At 42.4% G+C, this 15,591-nt stretch overlaps 1 protein-coding gene across 1 annotated transcript in view; it reads left to right on the forward strand.

The window, feature by feature from the left end:
* The window catches only part of TECTA (tectorin alpha), an 84,044-nt gene that overhangs the window by 23,326 nt on the left and 45,127 nt on the right, over positions 1-15,591 (forward strand). The window contains exons 7-10 of the mRNA XM_069070065.1: positions 881-1,451; positions 4,215-4,807; positions 6,487-7,060; positions 13,654-14,255. Coding sequence (XP_068926166.1) covers positions 881-1,451; positions 4,215-4,807; positions 6,487-7,060; positions 13,654-14,255 — 2,340 coding nt within the window. The remainder of the gene's footprint in view (positions 1-880; positions 1,452-4,214; positions 4,808-6,486; positions 7,061-13,653; positions 14,256-15,591) is intronic.

Here is a 15,591-nt window from a genome sequence, read left to right on the forward strand (position 1 = left end):
AGAGAGAGAGAGAGAGAGAGAGAGAGAGAGAGAGGAAGAAGAGAGCAGAGGGAGAGAGAAGAGAAAGAGAAAGGAGAGAGGGGAGAGGGAGAAAAGGGGGAGAGAGAGAAGAGAGGGGGAAAGAGAGGAAGGAAGAGAGAAATAATGAATGAGGGAGAGGGAGGAAGAAGAGAGAGAAGAGGGAGAGAGAAAGAGAGGATAGAGAAATCAGTAAGGACTGAAGTAGTCAGGGAGGATGGTTTGCTAGAGAAGGGTGAAATTTAAACAACACTTTTCTGACCTCAGTGTTTTCATCTGTGGAATGAAAGGGTTATATTAGATGATCTCAGCCATTCTAAGAATCTGTTCTAAGCTGGCTTGTAAAGGGCAGGTAGAATTTCAGTAGGTGAAGGGAAAAGAATACATTCTAGGTAAAAAGAAAATGTGAGGGAAGATTTCAGAAAAAGCCCCAAGGTTTGATTCAGGCACTCCAAAGCAAACCAGGGGTGTCCTCTAGACTGGGATGGATCCTTCGTCCTACCCTAGTCTAATCATGCAATGCCATGCTATGCCATAACAAAAGTAGGGCCCCAGAGTCTGAACCTTGGAATATTTTTGGTGGATATCAGGCACAAATTGGGTTTCCTTTGCCTCTGTAGTAGATGGGACATCGGACTTGGAATCGGCAGGACCTGGATCCACATGCTGACTCCGATATTCACTAGCTATGTAATTCTGGGAAAATTACTTAATGTCTCTATACCTCAGTTTCAGTGTCTGTAAAATGAGGGAGTTAGACTTGATGGCTGAAAGGTTCCTTCTAGCTTCCATGCCCTTTGTTTGCAAAACACTTTCACTGGCTCCTGTTGACCTGCCTCTAACTGTTGCTGTCCTTTGGCAGGTTAATGACCTGGTGGCATCTTTGCCTGTCAGCATAGACTTGGGGGCTGTGAAAATCTACCAGAGTGGCATGTCAACTGCTGTTGAAACTGATTTTGGTCTCTTAGTGACATTTGATGGCCAGCACTATGCCTCCATTTCCGTCCCAGGCTCCTACATAAACTCTACCTGTGGGCTCTGTGGAAACTACAACAAAAATCCACTGGACGACTTCCTCCGCCCAGATGGGAAGCCAGCCACATCGGTTCTAGATCTGGGAGAAAGCTGGAGAGTATACCACCCTGACTGGAAATGTACCTCTGGCTGTGTAGACAACTGTACCCAGTGCGATGCGGTCACAGAAGCCCTCTACTTTGGTGCTGACTACTGCGGTTTCCTCAATAAGTCAGATGGTCCCCTCTGGGAATGTGGGGCCATTGTGGATCCCACAGTCTTCATCCACAGCTGTGTATACGACCTGTGCAGTGTCCGGGATAATGGCACACTCCTCTGCCAAGCTATCCAGGCCTATGCCCTTGTGTGCCAGGCCCTTGGCATTCCAATCGGGGACTGGCGAATTCAGACCGGTTGTGGTAAGCTGGCATCCCTATCCAAGTGAAAGAATCCCCTTGTATGGGTGGGAAAGGTACAGAGATAGAGTTTCAGGGCCCTTCAAGAACATTTTTGTTGAGGACAAATTGCCCAGGAGTGAGGCTGGGATTGAAGTATTCCACATAATAAAGGCCAGACTGTAAGTTGATCCTTCAATCTTCCCCCCTCCCTAGCTTCATAGTCTGAGAACAAGGGAATGCTTGATGAAACTAAGGAGCTTGAAACATAGAGTAAAGAGAAGGAGCTGTCAGGCTACAGAAAACATTGACTTCGGGGACCAGAGCGGTCATGGAGCTTGAATGACAAGGTGGAGTTTTCAGAGAGGAGACAGCTAACTCCCCTGACTGGTTGGTGTGGGACTCTAGAATAGACCTAATATGCATGAACATTTGGGAATGGGAGTTAATTCCCCAGTGCAAATCTGAAGTATTTATTCCATCACCTTATTTCCCTCCCCTCCCCCACATCCAACATTTGGAAAGTTTTTATTTCTTACCTCCTGTTAAAGAGTGTTTGTTACATTTTGACCACTACTAGAGAGGACAGAAGATTAGATGAGCCAATTGGGGAGGGTTAATAAGGAATATATCAGTACTTTGGTCTCTTTATCAATATTTTGGGATCTGACTCCCTCATTTATTTACTGAAATAGTGCTTAATCAACAAAACCCTCAAATAACTGAGGTAACCCAGATTCTTTCCAAATATTCTTTAGGACTAGATTGATAAAGCATCTATTAAGAGCTTACTATGTATGGAGGCCCAGTTCCAGGCAAGATAAGGCAAAAGGTCACCCAAGACCATGGTTCTAAGGGTGAAAGCCAAGGTTCTGATTTAGCATTTTGACTTCTCTACCTCTTAAATCACTAGAAATATCAGTTCTTCACCTTCTGCTCTGCCCAGTAATTGCCTAGTCTTTCCTAGAGCTACGCACAATGTCAACAAAAGGTTCTGTCAAAACATTTCCCTTCTCCAGACTTTGGTTTTCTCCACTAAGCAATAATTACTATTAACCAGGCTGTTATAATATTAAAAGTCATTTTGAGCTCTCTTAGCAGAAGTATCCAGATGAATGTCAAGCTTTGAGATTTTTCTTCCTTATATTATTTTGGGTTCTGGTTTCTAAAAATGTCTCATTCATTGAGGCTCAAGGGACAATTTGTTTTTCCAGCTCTATTGCTGGATAGTTTCAATTCTATCTGGTCCATCTTATACCGTTCCCAAGACATCAAAGAACTTAGAGGAGAAGGCTTGTTGGTTTGACCTAAACTGGAATCAAACTTAGCTTCTTTAGTCTCGCCCAACCCCAAAATGAGTGAAGTTGTGATCAAGTTTCTAATCAAAATTTCCACATAGGATTTCTCTGATTTGACAAATTCAACAAATTTTCATGAAGCCTCTCTTTTGGATAAAGAAGTGTGCTGATCTCTTTGGATACAAAGGCAAAAACAAAATGAGTTCCTGACCTCGAGGAGTTTACATTTTCCTGGGAGACACTACATTGTCAAAGAGAAATAAGCAAATGCAAAGAACTTACAAAATCATGCAAAGAAAGTTCAAGAGGGATATTGTGTTAATGATTAGGAGAGTTTAAAAAAGCCTGTGTGTGGGAGGTGGTGTCTGAGCACTGCTTTGAAGAAAACTAGAGGTTCAGCAATAGAGGGATAAGGGAAGGAGTTCATCTCAGGCATGGGGGACCACTTATCCATGGAAGCAAAAAATGGAGTATCATATACAGGCAACAGTACACAGACTAGTTTGAGTGGAAGCAAGAATGTTTGGAGATGGAGAAGGTCCTTGCCACTCTCTGCTTCTCTCTATCTATTTTTCCAGATCCTCAATTAACCCCTTCTCCATGTAGGGAGCTTTAGAATTTATCCCTGATATAACCCAGGCCTTTTGTTTCTGAGATCCAACCAAGAATACCTGAAATGTACAGTTGGAGATATCAAAAAATTAAAATCACAGATTTCTATGTCTGCAAAAGCCCTATAGATGCCAACTCACCCTCAGGTAGGATAAGCACCCAAACTATTCCAGATAGAAAGGAAACTTTTCTACTTTAAACATCTTCAATGAAGTAGACACTTGTCTTAGTTGGCCACCCATTCCAGTGTATAAGAATGTCACTATTAGGAATTTCTTTCTTAAATCTAACCTAAAGTCTGCTTCTGTAGTTTAAATCTTCTTCCATCCTGGATAATGGATCCAGTTCAATTCAATGAGCACTTATTAAACACCTTTTGCCAGGTACTGTTCTAGGCACTGAATCTAGAAAGGGAAGGGTGGAATGAAATGGTCCCTGTCTTCAGGGAGATTTCAGTATACTGGGTGAATTAATTTCCATTCAGACTTTGATAAAAGTCTTGATCATTATGGATAACCACACTAACTCTTGTCAGGGTTAATTTTAGACCTGAACTCACCATAACAGTTGTTTACCGACTAGTAAATTGAGTTATACAGTTAGTTCTGGTCAAGTTCAAGTAAATGAGCCTGTTTTCTGAAGGTGATCGGAGTTGTTCACAATCTAATCATTTGTTCAGCATGTGATCTGTAAACAGTTGAGCACTCACCTATTGATGTGACTTCTGGTTTGTTGGCATTCTCTTTCCCTTGTTGGACCTAAATTCTATGTAATCACCATAACTTTTCCCCAGGTCTAATTCCCTATTCAGACCCTGGCTTTGGAACTGGGTGGTATTCACTTGCTAACCTGGTGTCTTCCTTCTCTCCCCGATCAGTGTCGACCGTCCAGTGCCCCAGCTTCAGTCATTACTCCGTGTGTACTAGTAGTTGTCCAGATACATGCTCTGACCTGACGGCCTCCCTTTCCTGTCTCACGCCTTGCACCGAGGGCTGTGAGTGTAATGAAGGCTTCGTCCTCAGCACAAGCCAGTGTGTCCCACTGCACAAGTGCGGCTGTGATTTTGATGGCCATTACTATACCATGGGGGAGTTCTTCTGGGCCACCGCCAACTGCACAGTGCAGTGTTTGTGCGAGGAGGGCGGGGACATCTATTGCTTTAATAAGACCTGCCGTGAGGGGGAGGTCTGCTCTGTGGAGGATGGCTACCAGGGCTGCTTCCCCAAGAGAGAGACTGTGTGCCTTGTGAGTCAAAACCAGGTGCTACACACCTTTGATGGGGTTGCTTATGCCTTCCCCATGGAGTTCTCCTATACCCTCCTGAAGACATGCCCTGAGAGACCTGATTACGTGGAAATTGACATCAATAAGAAGAAACCAGATGCAGGTCCAACCTGGTTAAGAGGCATTCGGATACAGGTAGCTGATCAGGAGATCAAGATTGGAGGGATTGGTGCATCTGAAATCAGGGTAAGACTTACTTCTGAGAAAGAGCTTAAATAGGCTTACTGTGGTTCCACCGAAAATAGAAGGGCTTGCCAGTCTCTGAAGGTCATTGAATTGAAACCAATCCAGGGGGCATAGAATGGGCAATGGAAAGTGTGCCGGGTTTAGAGTAAGATAATCTGAGTCTGAATCTTGACTCATCTACTTACTAGTGGTGTGACCTTAAACAAGTCGTAGAACTTCCCTGACCCTCAGCTTCCCTATCTGAAAAAAGGAGACAGTGATATTTGCCCTACAATCTTCACAGGGTTGTTGTGAGAATCATTCATAAATAAAAGTGTTGTGTTATGTTATGTTATATGTTACGTTATGTTATGTCGTGTTATGTGGTATTGTGTTGTGTTGTGTTGTGTTATGTTGTGTTATATTATATATTACATCATATTATATTATGTGACTTCCTGCCTCTGACCATGACTGCCTCTACATGTGAGAGGGCTCTGGGGAAAAAATGCCCTTCCCAACTTGTAGCCCTCATAGAACACTGTAAGACTAAGCTTTCTCAGATGAGGCAGATGGAGTCTGGGCCAACATTAGACTCAGATGGAGAAGGTAGCTGCCTATGGCAAATAATGTGGTGGCCACTAAAATATTTTGTCTAACAAAAATATCTTTTCCATCAACCTCTCCTGGTACTACCAGCCTGTTTTCTCTCCTCCTACTCGGTCTGAATTTTCACCATCAAAGGAAAGCTTTTGAGTGAACTAAAAGGGCCAGGTGAGTAACTCTAGAAGATAACTGATAACTGTGTGGCCTTGGACAAATCACATAGCCTCCCTGGGCCTCAGTTTCCTTACAGATTCACTGCTCTCTAAGGTCCCTTCTAGTACTAATATTCACAGAATACATAATATTCATAGATGGTAAAATATACACATTACCTGGAAAAAAGAGGGAGGACTGGGATCTACTGCCTTCCTATTAGCACATCCTCTATGTTGCCCAATTGGATTATAGATGATTATCATGTTGTAAGGAAGAGAGAGGTGAGTTTGACTGAACAGAGCTGAAGCCAAGAAGATGGCGAAAGAGAATGAGATTCCACCCAAGGAAAGGGATGCCCAGGAGGGTAGGAAACACCCTCAGAGAGGATCTGGGCATCTGAGAAGTACTGGGCCAAAGGCATACGTCTGATTTATAGCTTTTCTTAGGCAGCCCTTGGTCTAAGGAAATGGATGATTCAATGTCCTTGCAAAATCGCCCCCACACCAAGTGAAGTTAGGGAAAGTAGACAAGGGAGGAAAGAAAAGACAAGGCATGGAAAGAAATGTGGGCTTATACATGAGTTCTCCTGAGAATGTCATCTTCTAGGAAAAACAATAGTGTGAGGACTCCTTCACTTAGAGTTAGAAAACAGGGGTCTCTGTATCAGCCCTACCACTTAATAGCGATGTGACCATCAGGAAATCACTTAAGCCTTCTTGGAGCCTCCACTGCCTCATCTGTGAAATGGGGATATTTGCACTCCACACCTCCTGAAACTGTGAGGAGAATGCTTTGTAAAGGCTACATACATGCGAGCTCTTGCTGCTACTCTCAGATGGAACATGTCAGAGGAGACCATGGCTTTATTATATAAGCAGCTGGTGCATTGCTCACTAAATGTCATCACATTGACAGTGATGCTTTGATTTTTTTTCCAGCTGAATGGTCAGGAAGTGGAATTACCTTTTTTCCATTCTTCGGGGAAGCTGGAAATTTTTCGGAACAAGAACAGCACCACTGTGGAGTCCAAGGGAATTGTCACCATCCAGTACTCAGACGTGGGCGTGCTGCACATTCGGCTGTCCACTCTCTATTTCAATTGCACTGGGGGACTATGCGGTTTCTACAACGGGAATGCCACTGATGAGCTCTGCTTCCCCAATGGCAAATGCACCGACAATGTAGCAGTGTTCCTAGAAAGCTGGACGACCTTCGAAGAGATCTGCAATGGGGAGTGTGGGGACCTGCTGAAGGCCTGCAACAATGACTCAGAGCTGCTCAAATTCTACCGGAGTCGCTCCCGGTGTGGCATCATCAATGACCCTTCTAACAGCTCCTTCCTAGAGTGCCACGGGGTTGTGAATGTCACTGCCTACTACCGGACCTGCCTCTTTCGCCTGTGCCAGAGTGGGGGCAATGAATCCGAGCTCTGTGACTCGGTAGCCCGCTACTCGAGTGCTTGTAAGAATGCTGATGTGGAGGTGGGCCCCTGGCGGACATATGACTTCTGCCGTAAGTCTGGAGTGGTGGGTGGGAGAAAGTAAGAGGGCTGAGGGGAAAGAAGAGGATGACAGAAAACTTGCTGCTCAGGACTTCTCTGCATAGCTCAGTCAATGCTCCAGGGTAACCCAACTGCTATGGAGAGTAATAATGTTAGCTCACATCTAGATGGTATTTTTCAATTTACAAAAGCCCTTTGCTCACACCCTTGTGAATTATAGATAGGGCAAGAACTGTTATCCCCATTTTACAAATGAGAAAACTGAGTTCAATAGAGCACTGGCCCTGGAGTCAGGAGGACCTGAGTTCAAATCTGGCCTCAGATACTTAACACAAAAAACTAGCCTTGTGACCTTGGGCAAGTTACTTAACCCCAATTGCCCTACTCTCCCCCCTCCAAAAAAAAAAAAAACCTTAGTTCAGAAAAAAATTGAGAACCACTGGTCACTTAGCTGATACATATTAGAATGAAAACCTAGATGGATGGATAGGGAGGGAAATCAATATATCCATAACTATACATATACACATATCTGTATCTATATTGTTGATGTTCATTTGTTTCAATTGTGTCTGATTCTATGACCCCATTTGGTGTTTTCTTGGCAAAGATAATAGAGTGGTTTGCAATTTCTTTCTCCAGCTCATTTCATAGATGAGGGAACTAAGACAAATAAGGTTAAGTGACTTGCCCAGGGTCACACAGCTAGGCCTCAAAATGAGGCCAGATTTGAACTCAGAAAGTTGAATTTTCCTGACTCCAGGCCCATTATTCTATCCACTGGGCCACTTAGCTTCCATATATGTGTGTGTATGTGTGATATATGCATACACATACATGTACACATGTATAGATACACACATACACTCACACTCAATAAGTTCCCTGTTGTAACTTCCCTAAGTCACAGTCTCTCATCCTGACCCTTCATTTGATCATCTCCTTTGTTGAGAGCAAGAGAGAGGTGAGATCCTGCTGAGATGAGAGTAGCAGGGGATGTTCATCACCCCTGTGTTGGCATCAAATCCCACTGAGGAAATTAATAAGAAACTTCGTTTTAGCTCAGAAGGTTCCTCCACTCCTGAAAAACATTAAAAAAAGAGAATCCCATTTGTTTCACTAGGTGGTGACCAGTCATGGTGCTTCCTACTCTAGAAAGCTAGCACTAGTCCCCAGGGTAAACAGGACAGTAATCAGTAAGAGAGCTGTGATTTTTGGCGGGGTGTTTTGTTCCTTGGCTCCTCTTCTCAGGGCCATGGTTGTACCAGGAGTAATCAGATTAAGTGTTTAGAAGGCAACAGCCCAGGTTATCTGCAAGGCTGTAGGGAGGAGTAAGGCCCAGAGGGAATCAAACAGTGGCTGAAGTACAGCAAGAGAACACGTCTATCCAGGCTTTGGCAGCTCAGAACTGTCACAACTTGTAGCCACTTTTCTTTTCCAAAGAGTATCTCTAAAAGGGAGAGAGAGACAGAGACACAGAGAAAGAGACAGAGACAGAAAAACAGAGACAAAGAGAGACACAGAGAAAGAGACAGAGACAGAATAAAAGAGACACAGAGAAAGAGACAGAGGCAGAAAAACAGAGACAGAGAGAGGAGACAGACACAGAGACACAGAGGAAAAGGAGAGAGAAGCACTTCATTTCTAAAATTCCCACCCAATATAAATAACACTTTAACCATTGCCCTGTTCTTGTTCTCACTCTGACTACGACACCATGAAGCCGGGGAGGAAACATAGAAGTTTGGCTAGGGATGTTTAGATACCTATAGTAGAAAAGAGGAGATTACAGAATTAGAAGGGAGAATGACCTGAAGTTCTAGGTATGGTAGGGGCCTGGATCATTCACCCACTTCCATGCAAATCTACATTCAACCCAAATTTCAAAGATAATGGTACCTTTTGGGAGGCAGCATGATGTTTATCAGAGAGGCCACTGGACCTAAGGTCAAGAAGGCTTGGATTAACATCCCAGTCCTGGTGTCTGCTGGCTTGGGCAAGACACCTAACCTCTGTGAGCTATGGAGTGCCTATGCAAAGCACTGAGAATTTTTGTTGTTAGTCATTTTTTGTGTTCAACTCTTTGTGATCCTGTTTGGGGTTTCTTGGCAAAGATACTGGAGTGGTTTGTCATTTCCTTTTCCACCTCATTTTACAGAGGAAGAAACTGAGGCAAACAGGGTTAAGTGACTTGCCCAGGGTCACATAGCTAGTAAATGTCTGAGAGGCCAAATTTGATAAGTTTTCCAGGCACAGAACTCTATCTACAACGCCACCTTGCAGCCTTCACTGAGAATACAAAGATCTATATGATTAAGATATAGGCAGCACTCACAAGTAATTTATAATCTAATAGTATCTTATTTATTAGAAAAAATAAATCTGATACAAAAGAAAGTGATATAAATGCAATTGTAAGATCAAGACAAATTTCAATGAGGTATTTGGGAAGGGATAGAGGTTGGAAGTGAGAAGAATATCAAGAAAGGTTTTTGCAGAGGAAGCAATAGTCAAGTTGGGTCTTGAAAGAAGCCAGAGCCTTCAATAAATGAAGAATGGGCAGAGACAAAAAATCAGGACAAAATATAGAAAGAATGGGAGCAGGGAAGAACATTCTGTTTGGCTGGGACACAGAGTACATGAGGGAGAACAATATGAAATGAGGCTAGAAAGGTAGGGTAGAGCCAAAATGCAGGTGGCCTTGAATCCCATAACCAAGAGTTATACTTCATTAGGCAACAGGGAACCACTAAAATTAAAACGTAGAGAAGTGACATCATCTTAGCTACATGGTGTGTGTGAAGAATGGAGAGGGGAGGACATAGACTAGACACACACAGACTGGTCAGGAGTCTGTTATATTAACTTAATTGAGAAGAAATGAGGGCCTAGACAGGGAGAGGGGAGGGAATGCTGTAGAAGTTCAGAGGAGGTAAAGAGCAGCTGGGTGGCACAGTGGATAGAGAGCCAGGCCTGGAGTCAGGAATTCAAATCTGGCCTCAGACTGTGTGACCCTGGTCAAGTTACTTAACCCTGTTTGCCTCAGTTTCCTCATCTGTAAAATGAGCTGGAGAAGGAAACGACAAACCATTCCAGTATTTTCGTCAAGAAAACTGCAAATGGGAACAAGAAGAATCACACATGACTAATTAAAAAAAAACAACAGACAGATGCAGAAGAAAAATTGCTAAGACTTGGCAATTGATTGAATATAGCAGATTGAGAGAAAGGGAAAAGTCAAAAACGACTCAGTGGCTTTAAGTTTCTGGATATTTTCTTAGCAATTTCCATAGAAGAAGACTCCCCAACCTCCCTTGACTAGAATTTCTCTCCTCTCATGCCACTGTCCCAAGTTCCATTTTACTCACCCTCTGGCTTTTTCTTTTGTACCATAGCCCATTGAATTTAGCTCTTCTGTCCATCCCTAGATTTCCAAATTTATTTCATTGTCTGAATCGAGTTGCCTAATCCCCACTATTATTTGTCCTTTGCGTGGTTGATTGCTAGCTCCTAGTGTGAATAGGGAATATTTGTGACCTTACATGGTGCCAAGCAAAGGACTACATATTTTTGCATGTTCTATAAATACTGAACAGTACTGACAATTCCCTCTTTCCCTACGTGTTGTAGATGCCAAGAATAGCATTTTACCATCTTGCATGTAGGCCTACAAATTTGTAGCAGGCTATGGTTAGAAACAATCACATTGACCATAGTTTCCTTTGAAGGAAGCTTAAAGCTAAGGCTATCTTATGAGGTGTATATGTAGGTGGCTTAGAAAGTACATTAGGATCCAAGGGGTTAATTCCAATCCAGTCCTGGAGAGCAAGGATCAGAATGGGCAGCAGCTGCATATCAGCAACCTAATCGTGTTTGATGATAGAGAGACACAACCATTGCCTTTCTGTTTAGATATTTTTAACCAGCACTGTTGCTGGCAGAGACAGGCTGCCCAATTAAGTAATTTCAAAGAGGCATTTTGGGAGCCAGGGGAAGTTTTATTACCCCACGTCTGTGTGTTCCAGACTTGCAGACCGATTCAGACAACACAATAAGTCATAAACCGAGAGTCATTTAAATAAGTCATGTTATTTGCTATCATCATAAACCTGTGGTTGATGTTATAACATTCATAATTCAGACAAATGTGAAAATCCCTCTGTACAGATGTACTTAATCAGCACTGAACTAGCCTTCAACTCAAAAGCCACATGCTATTGGAAGTCAATGGAGGGAAAGCAGTGAAGTGGAGATCGTCCTCCAGCCCATAGAAAGAGAACTGCTTCCAGCTCATACCACAGAGCTATGGCATTGGGACTTGTGGACATAACTATTATTGCCATAAAATTTATATCTCTGTAGCATCCTTCACGTCCTTGGGTTGTAAAACATGCTTAAAAAGAGGCAATAAGTGTAAGAGCTAAGGAAGGCTTCTTAAAGACAGGGTCTCATCACCTCTGGAGCAGGCAGGGACAAGTGGAGAGCCTTGGAGCACAGAGCCGCCATGACTTAAAATTCCGAATTTGCTCTTGGGGCAACAAGCACTAAACACATTGGAACAAGCAGCTAAAAATTCTGTCCCAAATCCATCAGAGAGGGAAAGGGAATTCATTATTATAGTGACTTAGGGTTGTTGTGGAAAGGCAGTTTGGTAGAATGGTGGACAGCGTGCCAGACTTGGAATCAGGAAGAATTGAATTTGAAGCCTACCTGAGACACTTCCTAGAAATATGACCCTGAGCAAGTCATTTAACCACTGCCTGCCTCAGTGTCCTCAGCTGTAAAATGGGGATAATAATAACACCTCTCTTCTTGGATTATTATAAGGATCAATTGAGATAATGTTTTTGCTTTGCAAACCTTGAAAAGTTATATGAATGTTAGTTATTACTATTATTATGCTGAATTTTTGCACCTTCTAAAATTTGGTGCTTTGGTGAAAAGGTCAGATTATTCCACCTAAGGTATAGCCCTTAGTGACAGAAAAACAGACGGAGAGCACAACAGATAGTAGATAGATGATTGATTGATAGATGCATAATTGATAGATGATAGATAGATAGATAGATGATAGATAGATAGACAGACAGACAGACAGACAGACAGACAGACAGACAGACAGACAGACAGACAGACAGACAGATAGATAGATAGATAGATAGATAGATAGATAGATAGATAGATAGATAGATAGATAGATAGGATGGATGGATGGATGGATGGATGGATGGATGGATGGATGGATGGATGGATGGATGGATGGATGGATGGATGGATGGATAGACGGATAGATGGATGATAAAAAAAAATCTTGTCAGGGTTACTAGGTTACCCTGGGGTGAGTCCCTGCTTTGATTATCAGGACTAGAAGAGTGAAAAACTATTTTTATGAGGCACTGCCCTAGTATTCGTACAATCACTTAGACAAATGGGACTCGTGGCTTGTAGGACTTAGCAGATGAAAATGCAAAACAGACTTTGGGTAAAGAATATAAAGGACAAAAGTTAATGACCAGTTATTAGGTATATAGTGAATGCTTGATTTTTTTTCTTAGTACTATGTTAGAGTCTCTGAGAGAACACCAAAGAATCATAAGAAAGGGACTTTGTACCCAGTCTAAGATCTAAAAATTAGAATCTAATTGGGGAAAAAGATAAACACTCACCAAAAAAAGAATAAACAATACCAGAAAGTACACAATTAAAAGCAGTAGTGTATGTATTAAATGTATTTTAATAATAGTATATTTTAAAAATATATAGTATACATACTATATAGTATAATAATAATATAATTTTAATAATAGTATATATTATTTAAAATAGTATATTTATCATAGCTGGAAGGGACATTAAAGTCCATCTAATCCAACCATCTCACTTTGCAAATGAGTAAATAGGCTCAGAGAGTTTAAACAGCTGCCCCAGAGTCACCTAATGACTAAACATCAGCCCTGGGCTTGCTAGCTCTAAGCTGTTTGCCCTCTGTCACTACATCATGCTGCTGTTCAAGGAGTCAAAGCTTTTAAGAAAGCAAAGGGATATCTCTGCTGGGGTTGGAATTCATAGGAAGTCTTCATAGAAGAGTCAGATGAGAAGTGGGCACCTGAGAGAGCAACATGACTGAAGGAATTGAAAGAATGACGATGGAAGGTATAGAAGATATGAGCCTGGACCCAGAAAATCTGAGGATACATGTTGGGGAGTAGTGGAAGATTAAAATTGGATGTGTAGGGTGGGACCAGATTGTGGGGGTAGGGGAGGAATTCTAGGAGTTTTAACTTGATATAATAGGCAATAGGGAATCACTATAGATTCTTGAGCATGGGAATGATATGATGAAAGACATATATAAGATGACAGATGAAAAGATGTTGAACAAATGTATGACTAGATCATGAAAGTACTGGCTGCATATAGTGAGGACTTTAAAAAAGAAAGAAAAGAAAAAGAGCCTAGGAGCATTTCACAATAGGTCCCTTCCCTAATGATAACCATATAGGTCAGAGTAAACACTTACATGCTCATTTTACTATGCAAATGAGGCTTTAAAAACACATTTCTGTTCTTTTCTTGCGTCTCCCTTCTCATTGGTTGCCTTCAGCTCTCGACTGCCCTGAGAACAGTCACTTTGAGGAATGCATGACCTGTACCGAGACCTGCGAGACCCTGGCCATCGGCCCCATCTGCGTGGACAGCTGTGCTGAGGGGTGCCAGTGTGATGAGGGCTATGCCCTAAGGGGCACCCAGTGTGTTCCCCGGAGTGACTGTGGCTGTAACTTTGAGGGGCACCAGCTCTCCACAAACGAGACCTTCTGGGTAGATCTAGACTGTCAGCTCTTCTGCTATTGTAATGGGACAGACAACAGCGTCCACTGCGAGAGCATCCCCTGCAAAGATGATGAGTACTGCCTGGAGGAGGGTGGCCTATACTACTGCCAGCCTCGCACAGATGCCTCCTGCATTGTTTCAGGCTATGGCCACTACCTGACCTTTGATGGCTACCCCTTTGACTTCCAGAGCAGCTGTCCACTCATCTTGTGCACCACCATAAGTAGACAGAGCACAGACCTGTTTCCCAAATTCACAGTCACTGCCAAGAATGAAGATCGGGACCCATCGCTGGCTTTGTGGGTCAAGCAGGTGGATGTGGCTGTTTTTGGCTACAGCATTGTGATTCACCGGGCCTACAAGCATACAGTGCTGGTAAGTTGATGGTAAGCTAGACCCCCGGAAGAGGAGGCCTGGGAATAGAGGAAGACTCAACAAGTCTGGGGATCATTTTGTCTAATCACTTCATTTTACAAATGATCAAATTGAGGCTTGGTCCTGAGTGGATCAGGAAAAAAAGGTTATATTGGGGACTAATGAGGAAATCATGTTGGGCGTGAAGGATAAGGCCATATTATAGAGGGTCTCCAACACCTGGCAGAAGAATTTGGATTTTATATAGTAGGTAATAGGAGGCCAGGGTTGGCTTCATTTTGTTGAATTGAATTGAGAAAAATTGAGTGACCTGCCCAACATTGTATAGTTAGGTAGGGACAAAACTGAATCTGGAAACCAGGCTTTCAGACTCATTCCATTACAACATACTATCATTGGTGTTGAGCTCTACTCAGACTTGTATATGTTAAGAATCACTGAATATCTGGGTTAGAAGGTACCTCAGAATTCAACTAGTACAATGTGTACCGAACAGAAATATCCCTCCTACGACATCTCTGACAGATAATCAAATCTAAAAATTTTGAAGAACTCCTGTGAAGGGTAACCCACGACTTCCCAAGGCAGCCTATTTAACTTGGAAATAGCTTTGGATGTTAGAATTTTTTTTCCTTACATCTACATCTGAACACTTATATCTATTGCTTTTACCCTCTGGGACCAGAAAGAAATCTAATCCCTTTTCTACACAGCAGTTTAGCAAGTATTTGAAAGCAATGTTTGGGCTCCCTGGAATCCTTCATTTCTCCTGGTTAAAAGCATCACACTGGCCCAGTCCTAGCCCCACAGCCCATTTTCTGTTTTATTATTCCCATCCTCTTGTGCATTCCCCTCCTCCTCCTCCCCACCCCGCCTCCACTATGCACTTACCATAAGTCAGTCTCTGTTGAGGAAACTCTCCTGCTTGGGTGTTTGGTCTTTTTGAAGCCACTTTTCACATTAACATGCAATTGGTGATCTGTATTCCCTCCCCAGACTAGTTATCTTTGCCTCCTCAGGCCCAAAGCACCTTGTTGCTTAATTCACCCATTTCTCTCCAATTCATGTGGGTTCATTTAGGTGGGTAAAAGCTAGTTGTTATTAGTGGCTTAATTCTGCAGTATCTCAGGATGTGAAATACTCATTAAATAATAAGTAACATGGTATTAATTATGACAGTGAACCTAATCTTCTCTGATGGGAACAGTTTGCTTCTTTTATAGTAACTTCAGTAACTCTGTGATCGTGAAGGTTATATAAAGAATCACTCAATGTCTCTTTTAAAACCTTATTATTTTTATTTAAATATGCATTTGGAAAACTAAAGGAATAAAGG

The sequence above is a fragment of the Petaurus breviceps genome, unplaced genomic scaffold, assembly GCF_028583685.1.
Source record: "Petaurus breviceps papuanus isolate PSGF00001 unplaced genomic scaffold, PetGlider_PUasm1.0 90804, whole genome shotgun sequence".
In the NCBI taxonomy this organism is placed as follows: domain Eukaryota; kingdom Metazoa; phylum Chordata; class Mammalia; order Diprotodontia; family Petauridae; genus Petaurus; species Petaurus breviceps.